The 20,615-nt window shown below is 45.1% G+C and overlaps 1 protein-coding gene across 5 annotated transcripts in view; it reads right to left on the bottom strand.

The window, feature by feature from the left end:
• Positions 1-20,615, bottom strand: part of LOC122543809 (uncharacterized) — a 953,710-nt gene that overhangs the window by 65,766 nt on the left and 867,329 nt on the right. For all 5 annotated transcript variants that reach the window (XM_043682599.2, XM_087983745.1, XM_087983746.1 and 2 more), the window contains one exon: positions 5,002-5,032. In XM_043682599.2, coding sequence (XP_043538534.2) covers positions 5,002-5,032 — 31 coding nt within the window. The remainder of the gene's footprint in view (positions 1-5,001; positions 5,033-20,615) is intronic.

The following is a 20,615-nucleotide window of genomic DNA, read 5'->3' as shown; positions in this document are numbered from 1 at the left end:
ACTCAACCTCCCTATCCCAGTGTCACTCATTAACATACTCAGCCTCCCTGTCCCAATGTCACTCATTAACACAAACTCAGCCTCCCTGTCCCAATGTCAATCATTACACAAACTCCGCCTCACTGTCCCAACGATACTCATTAACACACTCAGCCTCCCTGTCCCATTGTCACTCATTAACAAAAACTCAACCTCCCTGTAGCAATGTCACTCATTAACACAAACTATACCTCCCTGTCCCAATGTCACTCATTAACACAAAACCACCCTCCCTGTACAAATGTCACTCATTAACATAATTCAACGTCCCTGTACCAATGTCTCTCATTAACACAAACTATATCTCCCTGTCCCAATGTCACTCATTAATATAAACTCAACCTCCCTGTACCAATGTCTCTCATTAATACAAACTCAAGCTCCCTGTCACAATGTCACTCATTAACACAAACTCAACCTCCCTGTAACAATGTCACTCATTAACACACTTAGCCTGCCTGTTGCTACGTCACTCATTAACACAAACTCAGCGTCCCTGTACCAATGTCATTCATTAACACAAACTCAACCTCCCTGTACCAATGTCACTCATTATCACATTCAGCCTCCCTGTCCCAATGTCACTCATTAACACATTCAGCCTCCCTGTACCAATGTCACTCATTAACACACTCAGCCTCCCTGTCCCATTGTCACTCATTAACATAAACTCAACCTCCCTGTACCAATGTCACTCATCAACACACTCAACCTCCCTGTACCAATGTCATTCATTAACACAAACTCAACCTCCCTGTACCAATGTCACTCATTATCACACTCAGCCTCCCTGTCCCATTGTCACTCATTAACATAAACTCAACATCCCTGTACCAATGTCACTCATCAACACACTCAACCTCCCCGTACCAATGTCACTCATTAACACACTCAGCCTCCCTGTACCAATGTCACTCATTAACACAAACTCAACATCCTGTAACAATGTCACTCAGCCTCCCTGTATCAATTTCACTCTTAAACACAAACTCAGCATCCCTATACGAATGTCACTCATTTACACAAACTCAGCCTCCCTGTACCAATGTCGCTCATTAACACAAACTCATCCTCCCTGTGCCAATGTCACTCATTAACACACACAACCTCCCTGTAACAATGTCACTCATTAACGCACTCAGCCTCCCTGTACCAATGTCACTCATTAACATAAACTCAACCTCCTTGTCCCAATGTCACACATTAACACAATTCAACGTCCCTGTACCAATGTCTCTCATTAACACAAACTATACCTCCCTGTCCCAATGTCACTCATTAATATAAACTCAACCTCCCTGTACCAATGTCTCTCATTAATACAAACTCAAGCTCCCTGTCACAATGTCACTCATTAACACAAACTCAGCGTCCCTGTACCAATGTCATTCATTAACACAAACTCAACCTCCCTGTACCAATGTCACTCATTAACACACTCAGCCTCCCTGTCCCATTGTCACTCATTAACATAAACTCAACCTCCCTGTACCAATGTCACTCATCAACACACTCAACCTCCCTGTACCAATGTCACTCATTAACACACTCAGCCTCCCTGTACCAATGTCACTCATTAACACAAACTCAACATCCTGTAACAATGTCACTCAGCCTCCCTGTATCAATTTCACTCTTAAACACAAACTCAGCATCCCTATACGAATGTCACTCATTTACACAAACTCAGCGTCCTGTACCAATGTCGCTCATTAACACAAACTCATCCTCCCTGTAACAATGTCACTCATTAACGCACTCAGTCTCCCTGTACCAATGTCACTCATTAACATAAACTCAACCTCCCTGTCCCAATGTCACTCATTAACACAAACTCAACCTCCCTGTACCAATGTCTCTCATTAATACAAACTCAAGCTCCCTGTCACAATGTCACTCATTAACACACTCAGCCTCCCTGTAACAATGTCACTCATTAACACAAACTCAGCGTCCCTGTACCAATGTCACTCATTAACATAAACTCAACCTCCCTGTCCCAATGTCACTCATTAACACAAACTCAACCTCCATGTACCAATGTCACTCATTAACGCACTCAGCCTCCCTGTACCAATGTCACTCATTAACACAAACTCAACCTCCCTGTACCAATGTCACTCAATAACACACTCAACCTCCCTGTACCAATGTCACTCATTAACACAAACTCAGCTTCCCTGTACCAATGTCACTCATTAACAAAAACTCAGCCTCCCTGTCCCAATGTCACTCATTAACACAAACTAAGTGTCCCTGTCCCAATGTTACTCATTAACACAAACTTAACCTCCCTGTCCCAATGTTACTCATTAACACAAACTCAGCCTCCCTGTACCAATGTCACTCATTAAGACAAACTCAACCTCCCTGTCCCAATGTCACTCATTACCACACTCAGTCTCCCTGTACCAATGTCACTCATTAACACAAACTCAGCCTCCCTGTCCCATTGTCACTCATTAACACGAACTCAACCTCCCTGTAGCAATGTCACTCATTAACACATTCAACCTCCCTGTACCAATGTCACTCATTAACACAATCTCAACCTCCCTGTACCAATGTCTCTCCCTAACACACTCAGCCTCCCTGTGCCAATGTCACTCATTAACACACTCAGCCTCCCTGTGCCAATGTCACTCATTAACACAATCTCAACCTCCCTGTACCAATGTCACTCCCTGACACACTCAGCCTCCCTGTACCAATGTCACTCCCTAACACACTCAGCCTCCCTGTACCAATGTCACTCATTAACACACTCACCTTCCCTGTACCAATGTCACTCATTAACACACTCAGCCTCCCTGTACCAATGTCACTCCCTAACACACTCAGCCTCCCTGTACCAATGTCACTCATTAACACACTCACCTTCCCTGTACCAATGTCACTCATTAACACACTCAGCCTCCCTGTTCCAAAATCACTCATTAACACAAACTCAACCTCCCTGTACCAATGTCACTCATTAACACAAACTCAACCTCCCTGTACCAATGTCACTCATTAACACAAACTCAACCTCCCTGTACCAATGTCACTCATTAACACAAACTCAACCTCCCTGTCCCAATGTCACTCATTAACACACTCAGCCTCCCTGTACCAATGTCACTCATTAACGCAAACTCATCCTCCCTGTACCAATGTCACTCATTAACACAAACTCAACCTCCCTGTACCAATGTCACTCATTAACACACTCAGCTTTCCTGTACCAGTGAGGTAAAAACAATGACTGCAGATGCTGGAAACCAGATTCTGGATCAGTGGTGCTGGAAGAGCACAGCAGTTCAGGCAGCATCCAAGGAGCTTCGAAATCGACGTTTCGGGCAAAAGCCCTTCATCAGGAATAAAGCTCATTAACACACTCAGCCTGCCTGTCCCTTTGTCTCTCATTAACACACTTAGCCTCCCTGTACCAATGTCACTCATTAACACACTCAGCCTCCCTGTGCCAATGTCACTCATTAACACAATCTCAACCTCCCTGTACCAATGTCACTCCCTAACACACTCAGCCTCCCTGTACCAATGTCACTCCCTAACACACTCAGCCTCCCTGTCCCAATGTCACTCATTAACACAAACTCTGCCTCCCTGTACCAATGTCACTCCCTAACACACTCAGCCTCCCTGTCCCAATGTCACTCATTAACACAAACTCTGCCTCCCTGTACCAATGTCACTCCCTAACACACTCAGCCTCCCTGTACCAATGTCACTCCCTAACACACTCAGCCTCCCTGTACCAATGTCACTCCCTAACACACTCAGCCTCCCTGTCCCAATGTCACTCATTAACACAAACTCTGCCTCCCTGTACCAATGTCACTCATTAACACACTCAGCCTTCCTGTGCCAATGTCACTCATTAACACACTCAGCCTCCCTGTCCCAATGTCACTCATTACCACAAACCCAACCTCCCTTTCCAAACATTACACATTAACACAAACCCATTCTCCCTGTACCAATGTCCTACATTCAGCAATCAGCAGCAGCAGGATCAGTTAAAAACAAACGCTGTGAATGCACTTGCTGCATTTTTACCCAGTGAGAAACCTAAACGATCTTTCACACATGAATACTGAGAGTTCTGGAGCTCTAAGAAGCCTGATAAACACTCTTGTAGATTCAGCAAGGTCTTATGGAGAAAATCTGCATACAAATTGCCTGTCAGTATCCTACCAAGAGCCCAATGACCCGCCTCGAGCCACTTATATTTCATGCCAGAAAACTGAAGCAAGGTCTAAGTGGAATCCGGTTTGATTATTTAAAGAAGGTGTATCATTTCATTTTTACTGACTTATTCAGTGTCATTTAGCCTGGAGACTTCATAAAAATATACAGTGAAGACCCTGAAAGACTCTATATCTGTTTTGCTGTATCATTCCCAGGTTATTGCATTAAGTGGCTGGTTTGGCAATGTTTAGGTCGCAATCTTTCACAGGTCGGTTTGGAATCGCTCAGAAGCAAGAGGTGGGAACGCAGAAAGCAGGTTTGGAATCTAGTAACGCTGTTCGGCAGGGAGTTTCTATCTCCAAGTTGGAAAAGTCCAGAACAAGTGGCTAGAACATTAACAGCTGGGCCATTCATGAAGAACTACTTCACAGAAAGGGAGTGGGAATCTGCCGTTCTCTCCCCACAAGAAGCTGATGTTGAAAGGCTGCCTGCAGATGTCAAAGCTGAGATTGGTAGACTGTTTTGTTTGGGAAAGGGAATGAAGGGATATCAAACTGAGACCAGTAGGTGGAATTATGATATGGATCAGGAGCTGAACAGACTCCTCCTGTTGCTCTGTGACTATACAGTCTTTATGTGGTCTGGACAGGATCTGAATGTTTTGCCCCCAGTAGTATATTCCCACACCTGACTGCAACCAACGCTGTAAAACATTGTTTTAACTTGCTGGGCAAAAAGTTTAAGAATTAATAACAAGGCATTACTACTTACCGTAAATTCCAGTTGAGATACAGGGAAAAGCCTGCAATAAAAGGAACAGACAATGAACTTGTGCTTTTTACTCATCCAATCGATTTTCTTTGAAATTGACATTTTGCCTACTAATTATCTTGAAGGCTTCGTCCCCTGTGTTCCACACACTTTGTGGACCCTTTCCACTGGACTCTGTGCCCAGTATTGGAAATGCTCTGGTCACTTTTGGGCTTTGTTCTGAGAGTTCCTGAGGGTCCATCCTGGACATTCCATGGATTTGCCAGGAATCAGATCTCCAGGGCACTGACCTATGAACACAAAATTTGATTACCAATGCAACTGATGTGTAAATGTGGCTGCTTGTCCGAGATGCTCAAAGCCATTTGATGAAACTTCCATGTTCAAGCAGAATTGATGAATCTGCTTGTTTCCTTTCCAATTAAAAACAAATTTGTAAACAGGAAAGGACCTTATTATAGGGTCATAGAGAAACAGAAGCAGACCATTTGGTTCAACTTGTCCATACCGACCAGATATCCTAAATTAATCTAGTTCCATTTGCCAGCACTTAGCCCATATCCCTCGAAACTTTCCTATTCATATACCCATCTGGATGCCTTTAAATATTGTAATTTTACCATCCTCTACCATTTCCTCTGGCAGCTTATTCCAAACACGCACCACCCTCTACGTGAAAAAGTTGCCCCATGGTTCCCTTTTAAATCTTTCCCCTCTCACCTTAAACCTATGCCCTCTACTTTTGGACTCTCCTACACTGGGGTAAAGACCTTGGCAATTCATCCTAACCATGCCCCTCATGATTTTATAAAACTCTAAAATATTGCCCCTCAGCCTCTAACACTCCAGGGAAAATAATCCCAGCCCCTCCCTTTGGCTCAAACCCTCCAACTCTGGTAAAATTGTTGTAAATCTTTTCTGAACCCTTTCAATAAAGTGTTGTACATTTTTGAGTATTCTCTGCCCCTGTGAATTCAAAACTGAGATGGATAGACTTGACTGACTTGAATGAAGAGGTAGGGACCATTGGTTGAGATGGTGGAAGTGAAGTCAAAGATTAGACATGAACTTATTGAATGGTCCGGCATAATAAAGATCTTTTCCTGTCTTTTATATTTTTATGAATAGCGCCAGGAAAACCAAAACAGAGTGAAATGGTTCGAAGAGGTGCTTATTGCTGCTGCTGAGACATTACATTAACAGCCTTTTGAATGGATACTATATGAATCTAACCAATTGTCTCAGAGTGGTTTACAACAACTCCCCAACAGCCATGTGTAATTTACTATCACAGTTGGTTCTGCTATAATGCACATTTATTAAACGTGAATTGACTATAATGCAGTTGAAGAATTTAGACCATTATTTGTAGAACACGAATTTACTTACCGAATTGGTTATAACACAACTCTGGTCCCATTGGTTTCAATGGTGCTGCTATTACACGCTTTTCTTATAACGCGGAAATCACACGGGAATGAAACCATCACGTTATATCAGTACTCTTCCAGCATATACTTAATTAGTGTTTTATTGAGACATCCTGAAGTTGTGAAAAGTGCTGTATGAATGGGAGGTTTCTCCTACTCAAACCTGTGCTCTATAAGCTTACCGACCTTTGTGGGGTGCTGCAGGATTATGTCGTTGGTGGTTAAAATCTCATTCAGATCAGAGGAACCAAGTGGTCTTCCTTATCCTGGTCCAGGGTCACAGCACTGGGGTACTGTGCAGGCACTGTCAGCAGCTACTTACCAAGGCATGGCCACTGGCAGATGGAGATGGCACAACCATGATACCTGCTGGCCAAGAACACTCCTCGCCAACTGCTGCTGAAATGAGCTGGAGCGAACTGCAGTCTTTTAATTTAAAGTGATGATAAGAAGGCAAGATCCCTGGTGGATACGGAAATGAGCTGGCAGTAGTTGCCATATGGTTCCAGCATGTGGAAGTAACAAGTGTGTATCATTCCCAAGATAGATCTGTGTCGAGGTGTATTCAGAGCAGAGTTCTTAAGAATGTTGGAACATTCACCCACTTGAACGTGTTCTGCCTGTCAATGAGATCATGTCTGATCTGCAACCTTCCTGCTTACACCCACCTTTACCCCATATTCCTCAGGATCTTTAATTTACAAAAACTGTCAGGGAACGATTTGAAGTTCATAACTGATCTAGCATGAATGGCCATGTGTGGTCGAACATTCCAAACCTTGATCAGTCTTTTTGAGTGAAACCACCCATTATGGAGGCGACATTTGGCAGAGACGGTGGAAGAGAGTGTTGTTTTGGCTTGGGGACGTGGCTGGGCAGGCTTTACTTGCACTTCTCATTATATTTGTGAACGGGATTGGCTGCCTGAATTTTGGAACCTGGACAGGTAAGGAGTCAGCAGCCCAGCGTTACCTCATGGGGTCAAAGGTTCTGGTGTCCCATCTAGAAAGCACCCATTCAGGCATTCATTTCCTGTGAGACAGGAGTATTAAGCCATCTGTCAGGGTGGGTACTAATACCTGAACAGTCTGGCCCTTCCACTCTTCCCCAGGCAGCCTGCTTCCTTTTGCCAATCCTGCTTCCTTTCCCCAGTCAGCCAACTGGAATATAAAAGACTCAGGTTATTAGAGGGCTTGACAGGGTAAATGTGGAAAGGTTATTTCCCCTTGCGGGAGAGTCTAGGATCAGACGGCATCATCTCAGAGTAAGTAGTCACCTGTTTAATACAGAGATGAGGAGTAATTTCTTCTCGTACAGGGCCATGAATCTGTCAAGGCTGGGTCATTATGTCTAATTAAGGCTGAGATAGACAGATTTTTCATCAGGAAGGGAATTGAGCGTTCTCAGGAAAAGGCATGAAAATGGAGTTGTGGGTGATCAGATCAGCTATGATCTCACTGAAAGATGGAGCAGACTCACAAGGCTAAATGGTTCCTTTTTGTTCCAGTGTCTTATGGTCCAACATTTCCTATCCCTGTCACTTCCTCTTAATCCCTTCCTATGTCTGTAATCTCCTGCAGTCCCTACTCAGCTGTCGAAGGAGCAGTGCTCTAAAAGCTTGTGATTTTGAATAAACCTGTTGGACTATAACCTGGTGTCGTGTGTCTTCTGACTGTGTCCACTCCAGTCCAACACTGGCTCCTCCACATCAATCTTTCGAGTCTATGCAGCCATCATTCTGGGAAATATAGGCTGTGCTCCTTCCAAATATTTCCTGCCTAAGGTGAGATACCTTTTCTCATTTTACATTCCCACAATGTATCTACCTGTGATCCCAAGTACCAGGCCAACATCTGCTTGACATTACAGAAATAAGCAGTCTGTATCACCCTCCATTTTGCACATAGGTGCCAGCTGACTGCCTGTTGTCCTTCAGCAACACAATTCTGTTCAAGTGGTAGTGCTGCTCTTGCAATCACAGCACAGTGCACTCGAATGTCAATATTCACTGCAACACTTTACAAATCTATTTGCGAGCATACTGACTCTGTCAGAAAGTAGACGTGGAGGCAATTCAACTTGGAAAAGGTGCATTTGTAGAAAATAGAACACAAATTTAGAAAGGCTGAGAGTCGGACCAAGAACCACAAATCACTCCACTGCCAGACTGCAGCTGCTCCCGCAGCTAGACAGAAAAAGAGAGAGACTCCTGTGAAAACATGGGAACAGCTGGCCAATGAAGAATTATTCTTTGCCTTATTTTTGAAGAGTTTTTCTCTTGGGACTTTCTCTATACTCTCCTGAAAATGCTGTTTTTTAACAAGGATTTCTAACAGGCCTTTGGTGGTTGACCACTCCTCCACCCCAACTTATGGGTCAGCGTTGTGTGGGAATGTTGACAAGCTCTTAACCAGGGAGGATGTGACAAAGGACCTGACGTTCCAATGGAGGTCACAGAGGAGGGATTGGGAACTGGAACTCTGACTCAAATTCTACATCCCTACCTTAGAGACACTGACACCAACTGCTATGAAACTTAACCTCAGCACAGACCAGGGACTCCACCTGGGATCCTACTGTCTCAATAGTGCCTATTGACCAAAGCTTTGGGAGTGAGGTGGAGCAGACTGGTACGAGAATGAATAGCTAAACTCAATATTGTATACTAATGTGTGGTAACATGAGCCAAACATTATGGCTGTCTAGGGAGAGGTTCTGTCTTCTCCTATCGGCAGAGACTTCTGTATGTTTATGTGAGACCTGATAGGGCACAGATTATGATGATACTCCCTATTCCACATAGCCAATTAAGGTGAGCTGTTGAACTGATATCTTTGATGCGCACACCACGAAGGCCTGCATGGCAGATTAAAGCTGAACTCAACACAGAGACTGATGAGCTGATTGCCATTTTGAAATCTTAGCCCAGAGACACATCACTACAAACAATAAGGACTTGCAGTTATGTAGGGTGCCCCAAAGCACTCTCCAACTTTAGTCACAGACACACAGCAAGCTCCCACAAACAGTAGTGAGGTAAATGGCCTGGAGTGTCACATGAACCCAGAGACCTGAGTGGGCAGGATGGAGAAGCGCTCTATTTTAGCAATGGAGTGAAAATGTGAAGATCATGCATCCCAACCTGGCCCTGCTGTTTTCACAGGGTGGAAGGGAATGGAGCAGGTTGTAATTGGCACATCGGTGGTTCAAGGAGGCAACTGCACACATTAAACTGCAGCTTCTTGTGGTCTGATCTGATTCTCACTCAGTGGTGGAGGCTGGATCCAAAACACGGCTGATGTACTTCAGAACCGGTTGGAAAAGGTCAAAGCTTACTGGTGTTTTTTGGAGAGTTTGGGCTCTTTGAAGAGGCAAGGTACAAATAGACTCCCTGCAGCATGGAAGCAGGCCATTCAGCCCATTGAATCCACACTGACCGTCCTCAGAGCAACCCACCCAGACCCGGTCCCCTATCCCTGAAACCCTGCATTTGCCATGGCTAACCCACCTAGCTTGCACATCCATGGACACTATGGGCAATTTTCTAGCATGGGCAATCCTACTAATATCCCTGGGCTGTGAGAGGAAACTCACGCAGACCCAGCGGGAATATGCAAACTCCACACAGCCAGTTGCCCGAAGGTGGAATCGAATTTGGGTACCTGGCACTGTGAGGCAGAAGTGCTAACCACTGAGCCACCTCGCTGTGCTTTTGGTTTTGGTTCCATAATTCTTTTGGGAAGCTCTCAAGTCATTTCAATTTCCTGTCCTTTAAATATCTGAAAAATCTCTGTTAAACAATCGGTGCTTGTTATTTCACACGAATGGTTGTCACTAACTTGTGGATTATCATCACAGAATGTGTGCTGCATGCCTGATTCACAACTTATCATGTTCACAGTGGGGTGCTTGCCAGCTCATAGTCTGAATGGCAGCTTATAAAGTCCTTGAAATGGGAACTATGAATACAAATAGATGTTTTTATAAGAATTAAAGAAAGTAAAGGAATGAGGTTTTGCCAATGAGAGTGCGCTTTTTGAAATATGAAAACAAACAACTTTATTTAATCTCAGCATGGTTCTTGAGTTCTGTCCACTGTGGATAATGGGTGAGTTGGCATAGGGGTGTGAAGTCAGAGGATGGAAGGGCATGTGTTGGCAAGGAGAATGTGAAAGACTACTGGAGGGCGAGCAGGGAGCATAAGGTGGATGAAGCTGGGGATGGGAAGCGTGTGGGGGTTCAGACTCGACAGCTGTGCATTCCTTTCTGTGATAATCCCTATAAGGCCCATGGGGAATCACTGATTAATTGCTTTGTGAAGCTTGTTGTGTATGTGTTCCCTTGGCAACAGGCAATGACCAGTAGCTGGAACTCATCACCTGAACACGTAATATAAAGCAGACCTCGGGCCCTCTTGTGGTGCCAAGGTAGAGTCCCTACTCCTGGATTGGGAGCCCAGGTTCAAATCCCACCTATTCCAGAGGTGTGTATTAACATCGTTACTGAATAGGTTGGTTTGAAAAATAGGTTGTATTAAAAAAGAACAGACCTAGGGGTTCTTGTGGTGCAGTGGTAGTGTTTCTAATTCTGAGCCAGGAGACCTAGGTTCACATTCCACCTGCTCAGAGGGAGTGTAATAACATTAGGAGAAAGTGAGGACTGCAGATGTTAGAGATCAAAGTCAAAAACTGTGGTGCTGGAAAAGCACAGCCGGTCAGGCAGCATTCGAGGAGCAGGACAGTCGACGTTTTGAGCATAAGCTCTTCATCAGGAATGTGGAACAAGTTGATTAAAAAATGGGATGGTTCGACAGAACTGTCTGTCTCAGGCTGGGATCAGCCGATGTACGCCATGAGCAGTCGCTCTGTGTTGATGTCCAACAATAAACCATGTTCCTTTCCACTTGGGTGATCTGAGTTATTACACTTTCATTCAAGTTTTTCAAAACCGCAACAAAATGCAGGAGGACGGAAGTAGGCTTTTGGCCCTTTGCTGTCCACCTCTGAACTAGAAACTCTCAGACTCAGTAGGCTGCCAACTGATCCCCATCCTGAAACACCACCTCGAACCAACCCCCAAATTTCTGAAGACATGTTCAAAGTTATCCATTATTATTTTTATTGTTGGCCCCTAATAATGCCCACAGATGAAAATAGCTTCTCTATGTTTTGCTCAGCAAGTCTCTTTTGTAAGATTGAAGACTTCTATCAGAGGCCAATGAGATTTAGATGGACACAATTGGAGTCAAAGAGTCATAATGATATACAGCATGGAAACAGACCCTTCTGTCCAACCCGTCCATGCCAACCAGATATCCCAACCCAATCTAGTCCCACCTGCCAGCACCCGGCCCATATCCCTCCAAACCCTTCCTATTCATATACCCATCCAAATGCCTTTTAAATGTTGCAATTGTACCAGCCTCCACCACTTCTTCTGGCAGCTCATTCCATACAGGCACTATCGTCTGCGTGAAAATGTTGCTCCTTAGGTCTCTGTTGTATCTTTCCCCTCTCAGCCTAAACCTATGCCCTCCAGTTCTGGACTCCCCCACCTCGGGAAAAGACTTTGTCTATTTACCCTATCCCACGGCCCTCATGATTTTATAAACCTCTATAAGGTCACCCCTCTGCCTCCGATGCTCCAGGCAAAACAGCCCCAAGCTATTCAGCCCCTCCCTATAACACAAAACCTCCAACCCTGGCACATCCTTGTAAATCTTTTCTGAACCCTTTCAAGTTTCACATCTTTTCGGTAGGACGGAGACCAGAATTGCATGCAATATTCCAACAGTAGCCTAACCAATGGCTTGTACAGCCACAATATGACCTCCCAACTCCTGTACTCCGTATTCTGACCAATAAAGGAAAGCATACCAAACACCACCTTCACTATCCTATCTACCTGCGACTCCACTTTCAAGGAGCTATGAACCTGCACTCCAAGGTCTCTTTGTTCAGCAACACTCCCTAGGACCTTAACCATTAAGTGTATAAGTCCTGTTAAGATTTGCTTTCCCAAAATGCAGCACCTCATATTTATCTGAATTAAACACCATCTGCCACTCCTCAGCCCATTGTCCCATCTGGTCAAGATCCTGTTGTAATCTGAGGTAACCTTCTTTGCTGTCCACTACACCTCCAATTTTGGTGTCATCTGCAAACTTACTAACAATACCTCTTATGCTTGCATTTATATAAATGATTTATATAAATGATGAAAAGTAGTGGACCCAGCACCGATCCTTGTGACACTCCACTGGTCACAGGCCATCAGTCTGAAAAATAACCCTCAAGTACCACCTTCTACCTTTGAGCCAGTTCTGTATCCGAATGGCTAGTTCTCCCTGTATTCCATGAGATCTAACCTTGGTCACCAGTCTCCCATGGGGAACCTTGTCGAACGCCTTACTGAAGTCCATACAGATCACGTCTAGCACTCTGCCCTCATCAATCCTCTTTGTTACTTCTTCAAAAAACTCAATCAAGTTTGTCAGACATGATTTCCCACGCACAAAGCCATATTGACTATCCCTAATCAGTCCTTGCCTTTCCAAATACATGTACATCCTGTCCCTCAGGATTCCCTCCAACAACTTGCACATCACCGATATCAGGCTCATTGGTATACAGTTCCCTGGCTTGTCCTTACCAACTTTCTTAAATAGTGGTACCATGTTAGCTAACCTCCAGTCTTCCGGCACCTCACCTGTGACTATCGATGATACAAATATCTCAGCAAGAGGCCCAGCAATTACTTCTCTAGCTTTCCACAGAGATCTATGATACACCTGAGCAAGTCCTGGGGATTTATCCATCTTTACCTGTTTCAAGACATCCAGCACTTCCTCCTCTGTAATATGGACATTTTTCAAGATGTCACCATTTATTTCCCTACATTCTATATCTTCCAAGCCCTCACTGACACCTCAGTCACCTGCCCTGCCTTATTTCTCAAGAGTAGGTCAAGGTTTGCACCTTCTCTAGGTAGGTACATCCACATACTGACTCAGAAACCTTTCTTGTACACACGTAACAAATTCCTCTCCATCTCAACCCTTAACACTATGGCAATCCCAGTCAATGTTTGTAATGTTAAAAATTGTACCTCATAACCCTTCCTGACCTCACCTTTCAGTTCTGCTATTATTCTCATTAGCTGCATTTGCAGCAGTATGTTCTATCTACCAAATTCACTGCTGAAATTCACCAAAGCCACTTCCATCTAGAAAGACAAGAGCAGCAGGTACATGGGAACGCCAACCCGTGCAAGTTTCCCTCCGAGCCACTCACTTCCTGACTCGGAAGTTTTTCGCTGTTTTACTTCAGTGTTACTGGGTGAAAATCCTGGAATTCCCTCTCTAACAGCACTGTGTGCGCACACCTACACCACATAGACTGCTGTGGTTCAAGAAGGGTGCTCACCACCGCCTTCTCACGGGCAACTAGGGATGGCCAGACCCACGCCTACAATTAATGCAATTATTCCAAATACTGTATATGAGTGACAGCCAAAAATTCCTGCCTCCTCCTGGATATACTCCTTCATTGTCACTGGGTCAAAATCCTGGAATTCCCTCCCTAAGGGCATTGTGAGTCAAGCCAAAGCAGGTGGACTGCAGTGGTTCAAGAAGACACCTCATACCCACCTTCTCAAGGGCAATGGATAACGGGCCATAAATGCTGCTAGTCAGCGACACCCACATCCCACAAAATGCATAAATAAAAACAAAAATATGTGGTGACTGCAAAGTAAAATATTCTGTCTAAACACTACGAAGACTGGTGAGGTCAGAGTCCAGATATCCATTCCAACATTTGGCTTAGTGGCCAGCAGATGAAAAGTGTCTGCCTCTCCCCTGGATAACAGTCACTTAATCCCCGTGCAATGGATTCATTGAGAAGAAATGAGCTGAATATGGAATCCAGGAGCAATGTGTTACTCTCGAGTGATGTGGTGGAGCCGACCAAGCCATCAACCTTTAGCCTTTGTGTGCTCAGACAGGCCATGATGAATTCAGCTGGCTTAATTATTCTGTTAGTAGCATAATTCCTCAGAAAATTACATCTAGGGGCCAAGGCGACACATGTCAGGGTGCGGAGTCAACCCACAAACCAGCTTGTGACAGCGTAAAGCCGGCCATAAAGCAGGCAGCTAGAATGCACAGCCAAACCAGGACCAGCTGCTCAGGATATGGAGCCAGCCCAGGAATTCCAAGCTATCATCCAATAAAAAAAAATTTGAAAATTGTTCCCTAATAAAGGATTGTGTTCTTAAACTCTTCTTTCAAGGAGGTGGTGGAGCAAGGGGCCTGAGCCCGAGGTTTGTCCACTCCCGTCAGCTTTCTTTCTTTCTTGCCTTCTTTTCACTTTTGCTGGTTTTGTTTTGTTTTTTCTTTTAAGCCTGGAGAGTGGTGGGTGAAGGAGGATGCCTCCCGTGGTGGCAGTGGCACCACCACCAGGTCGAGCTGGACCCAGTTCCACCCCAGCCCGGGGTCTCCTAGTGAGTGAGGAGAAGGTCCCGGGCTGACTCCCCTTGCCTGGACCTGCAGGTTAGGCTGAGACTCCATGTCTGCAGCTCGGCCTGGGGGCCTGAAGGAGAAAGGCAGTCTTGGCTCAGCCTGGCACTCTTGTCCTGGGTTAGCAGTCTTGGCCCAGCATGCTGGTCTTCTTAGGAGTGGTTTCTGGCCCAATATTCTAGCAGGCCTGTGTGGTGGTCTCATCCTGGCTGAATCTTCAGGATATTCCATTGTTTCTAAATTGGCTATCCCTGAGCCCAGGAGCCATTAAGAGTCACATACCGAGGGTCTAACCAGTAATAAGTAATCTAAAACTGTACAAGCTACTTAAGCTGAGAGATCGTAACAATTCCTCAAGGTGATGATGCCAAAACAGGACAGTAAGGAAGATACATGAGTATCTGCCGTGGGAACACACCCATCACATACACGGCAAGTAACTTGGCCAATGTTGTCTACCTCATATGCTGCAGGCAAGGACCCCCCAAGGCATGGTATATTGCCGAGACCATGCAGATGCTATGACAAGAGATAAATGGAGGGCCTCCTCCCTCACCACTCTCTTATCACCCATGAGGAAGAACGCCTCATCTTCTGCCTTGGGATCCTCCAACCCCATGGCATCAATGTGGATTTCACCAGTTTCCTCATTTCCCCTCCCTTCACCTTATCCCAGTTCCAACCTTCTAGCTTAGCACTGCCCTCACAACCTGTCCTATCTGTCCATCTTCCTTCCCACCTATCTGCTCCACCCTCCTCTCTGGCCTATCACCATTACCCCCACCTTCATCCACCTATTGCACTCTCAGCTACTTTCTCCCCAGCCCCACCCACCTCTCATTTATCTCTCCAATCCCAAGGTTCCCAGCCTCATTCCTGACCAAGGGCATTTGTCCGAAATGTCAATTTTCCTGCTCCTTGGATGCTGCCTGACCTGCCGTGCTTTTCCAGCACCACACTCTCAACTTTACTCACACCGTCTGACTCTGATGATCTCCTGCAGAGACTTATTACTCAGCCTCTCGACCCTCCATTCACACCATTTGTATGGTTTTTTGATCTCTCTGCCCATAAATTCTCTGCCTGTATGCTTCTCTCTCGCTCTACCTAACAAAGGGGCAATGCTCCAAAAGCTTGTGATCTCAATTAAACCTGTTGGACTATAACCTGGTGTTGTCTGACTTCTGACCTTATTCTCCCAGATGTTCGGCTTAACTGGTGTATAATTTCCTGATAAGGACACCAAGATAAGATTATGGGAATTTCAATCAACTTTGTAAATTCTTCCTCATTGACATTGGATGACTGATACTGCTCTGCACACTTGCCCAGAATTAATCTATTTATTAGCCCTCATCCCAGACTCCTTCATCAACATCCATGGGTATGTCCCAACAGTAGGTCAGAGCCACCAGTTGTGGGAGAGACAGTGATGCATAGGGATTGGCCCAGATTTTCTCAAAGTTTCAGGTCAAACAAGGTCAAAGAGACCTCATGCTGACCACAGTTAGCACTGTCCCTCAACTGAATGAGTACAGCTACAGGGTGAACGTTGCTCAAAGGAAACACTACAGTTTTGGATGGTAATTCAAGAGTAACACCCAGAATCGTTGATTATGGCTGTCGACAATATTTGTTATTAGAAAAGACCATAATACAGTTTAAATGAAAACGAAAATCTCGTCTATATCACAGAGATGCTTTCTATTTTGTAGTCTGACACTACCAATGTTTCAAATGACAAACGATAGACCAAGCAGTTCAAATCTAGCCAACGATTGAGCGAGCAGACTTTGAATCCATTATAACATAAACATAGGAACAAGAGGAGGCCATTTAGTCCATCAAATCTGTTCTGCCATTCCATACTATCATAGAGACAAAAAAACTGCAGATGCTGGAATCTAAGGTAAATAAGCAGGAGGCTGGAAGAACACAGCAAGCCAAGCAGCATCAGGAGGTGGAGAAGTCGATGTTTCGGGTGTAACCCTTCCTCAGTCCTGAAGAAGGGTTACACTGAGAGAACACAGACATCTCTATAGCTCTATGACTCTATTACAGCGCAGTACAGGCCCTTCGGCCCTTGATGTTGCGCTGACCTATGGAACCAATCCGAAGCCTATTCATCCTACCCTGCTCCATTATCATCCATATTAGATTTTTAGATTAGATTCCCTACAGTGTGGAAACAGGCCCTTTGGCCCAACAAGTCCACACCAACCCTCCAAAGAGTAACCCAGCCAGACCCATTTCCCTCTGACTAACGCACCTAACCTATGGGCAATTTAGCATGGCCAATTCACCTGACCTGCACATCTTTGGACTGTGGGAGGAAACCAGAGCACCCGGAGGAAACCCACGCAGACACGGGGAGAATGTGCAAACTCCACACAGACAGTCACCCAAGGCTGGAATCGAACCTTGGACCCTGGTGCTGTGAGGCAGCAGCGCTAACCACTGAGCCACCGTGCTGCCCATATGTTTATCCAATGACCATTTAAATGCCCATAGAGTTGGCAGGGTTACTACTGTTGCAGTAGAACAGGGCTTCTGTTCAACATTATCAGCCCAATTTTCCTAACAGACACTGGGGGCTTTCAAACAACTTCTGCTTTTATTTGGATGATATCACTCAACTCAATCCCTACAATAGCAAAGTATAAGGATAACCTGAACAAATTTTAATTTGATTCAGAAACTCAGTAAACAATTACATCTGTGCACCTGAATCCTAATTATAACTTTGAGATTTCCTGAACCCTAGTCTCAATAGGCAGAAAGTTGCTGAAAACCCACCTTCAATACCGAGATACATCCTAAATTTCTTGTCTCAATATCCAGGAGTGCTCTGAACATCCAGGTAGGTAATGAACCCCAGTCTCAACACCCAGCTTTATCCTAAACCCCAGTCTTAATACCCAGATGTGTTCTAAACTCCAATCTTGACACCCGGACTGTCTCTGATTTCCAATCTCAGCATCTGGTCTTATTCTAACCTCGGTGTCAACATTCAAACTCACCCTGAATCTTAACTTGGTTAGCAGCTTGTACTACTCACCCTGACCTCTAGCTCGAAGGTTGTAGGCCTCATTCCCGATGAAGCGCTCCTGCCCTAAACGTCGATTATCCTGCTCCTCGGATGCTGCTGTGCTTTTCCAGCAACACTCTAATCTTGATCTCCAGCATCTGCAGTCCTCACTTTTGGTCTAGCTTAAAACGTCAACTTCTCCATCTCCTGATGCTGCCTGGCTTGCTGTCTTCTTCCAGCCTCCTGCCATTCCATACTATCATGGCTGACCATCCACTTCAATGTCTTTTTCCCACACCATTCCAAAATCCTTTTCGTCATTGGCATTCAGAAATCTATCAATCTCTATTCAAAACATATCCAATGACTGAGTGGAGAGAATTCTAAACATAAATTGCTGGAAATCACAGCGGGTCAGACAGCATCTGTGCAGAGAGAACAGGCTAATGTTTGGAGTCGAGATGTCTCTTCATCAGAGTCACCTAGACTCGAAACATTAGCGTGCACGTTCTCCATGGATGCTGCCTGACCTACTGTGATTTCCAGCACATCTCCTCTGTCTATCCCTTTAAGTATTTCATGGGTTCTCAACGAAATCACGTCATTCTTCAAAGCTCTAGAGAATACTGGCTCAATTTCTCTAATCTCTCTTCATAGATAGTCCAGGGAACACTTTTTTCCTCTCCCTCTGTGGCAATAACATCCTTCCTAAAGTAAGGGGACCAAAATTGCACACAATATTCGAGGTGCAGTCTACCAAAGATTCCACACAATTGAAGCAAGCCTTACCAACCCTGTCCCATTAGCCTTCAGGATGCTCCTTTTTCACTGTGGGGGACCAGCCCTGGTCCAACATGGTGTCTGGAAGGATTTGTCAGAGGCAGAGTTAAGTTCTGCTCAGAATGCTGAGTGAATTCGGCAAAGCTAACCACGTAGGGCTACTTTTATCTTAAATCCACTCCCCCCCTCCACTCAATCCCCCACCTCCACAGTTGGCTATCTTGAGCAGCCTGGGAATCAAATCTGAGAACTCTCTCATGATGCAGGCTTGGAATGTATTAGGTGAGAATGCAACCTTCTGTATCAAACACGCTGAAAAACAGAAGTGAGTCAGATATTTTGTCCACCATCCATCTCAGCATATTAAACTATATCAATGGCATGGACAGAGACAGAGATACTGACTGAAAGAACACACGAATATATATTCCCAAACGCAGTGACAAATGAAGAGCAGCTGATCAATATGGATCAAGTCAGCAAACTCTTGTACAGGTGTAAGAGAGGTGAATTACATTAATCCAGTTTAAACTGGTTTTCTGCCACTCGCAAATGCTGGACAGGTCCCATGATTCTTATGCACTCAATCGTCAATCATAAAATTCATTACAAACAAGGATCACTCAGCAGTGTTGGAAAGGCGTCTCATTTCTCATTTTAACCCACTCAGTAATAAAGGGGACAAGTGTCTGGAAACAGTGGGCAAAGGGGGTGTGTGGTAATAGAATTCCCCTCTCACCCAATTCCTTCCTCTTTACCGCTTCCAAAAGAAGGATAAAAATTATTAACTGCAGCGACTTCATGACAAGTGAACCAATTTAACCGGTCAATAATTGAGCCAGCCATAGACTGCAGATTTGAAAAGTGATTCGAGAACTGGGGGCTCCTTTCAACAACAGGAACACTGTGTTTATTTAAATGCCTTTGATGTAGTAAAACATTCCAAAGTGCTTCTCAGGAATGACATCAAACCCAAACTCTGACCCAAAGCTCCGTCAGAGGTCAGTTTTAAGGAGCGTCTTGACAGAGGTCAGAGGAGACAGATTTAGAATGAACTCCCTACAGTGTGGAAGCAGGCCATTCGGCCCATCAAGTCCACACTGACCCTCCGAAGAGCATCCCACCCAGACCCATCACCCGATCTTATCCCTGTAACCCTGCATTTTCCATAGCTAACCCACCTAGCCTAGACATCTCTGGACACCATGGGGCAATTAAGCATGGCCAATCCACCCTAACCTGCACATCTTTGGACTGTGGGAGGAAACTGGAGCACCCAGAGGAAACCCACGCAGACACGGGGAGAATGTGCAAATTCCACACAGACAGTTACCTGAGGCTGGAATCAGGTCCCTGGCGCTGTTAGGCAGAGAATTCCAAAACTTAGGGACCCATGTAGCTGAAAGCATGGCCCCCATTGATGGAGTGATGGGAATCAGAGGACTGCCCAAGTGGCTGGAATCCAGGGATGTGCAAAAATATCAGATGGCTGTAGGGACTCTGGAGATTACAGAAATGGGTTGCAGGGGATCTTAAAAATTATAGAGATGGGAGAGGTGCAGAGGTTGGAGGTCATTACAAAGCAAGGGAGCAGGGTAAGGGCTGGAGGGGGTTACAGAGATAGGGAGGGGGTGTAGGGGCTGGATGGGGTGACAGAGATAGGGATGGGGTGTAGGGGCTGGAGGAGGTTACAGAGACATGGATGGGGTTTAAGGGCTGGAGGGGGTTACAGAGATAAGGAGGGGTGTAGGAGCTGGAGGAGGTTTCAGAGGTAGAGAAGTAGTGTAGGGGTTGGAATGGGTGACAGAGATAGGGAGGGCTGTAGGAGCTGGAGAGGGTTATAGAGATAGGGAGGGGG

Source organism: Chiloscyllium plagiosum, unplaced genomic scaffold, assembly GCF_037043375.1.
Source record: "Chiloscyllium plagiosum isolate Xiang-an unplaced genomic scaffold, Cpla_swu_hap1 HiC_scaffold_46, whole genome shotgun sequence".
Classification (NCBI taxonomy): Eukaryota; Metazoa; Chordata; class Chondrichthyes; order Orectolobiformes; family Hemiscylliidae; genus Chiloscyllium; species Chiloscyllium plagiosum.
This window is presented reverse-complemented; position numbering and strand designations above follow the sequence as displayed.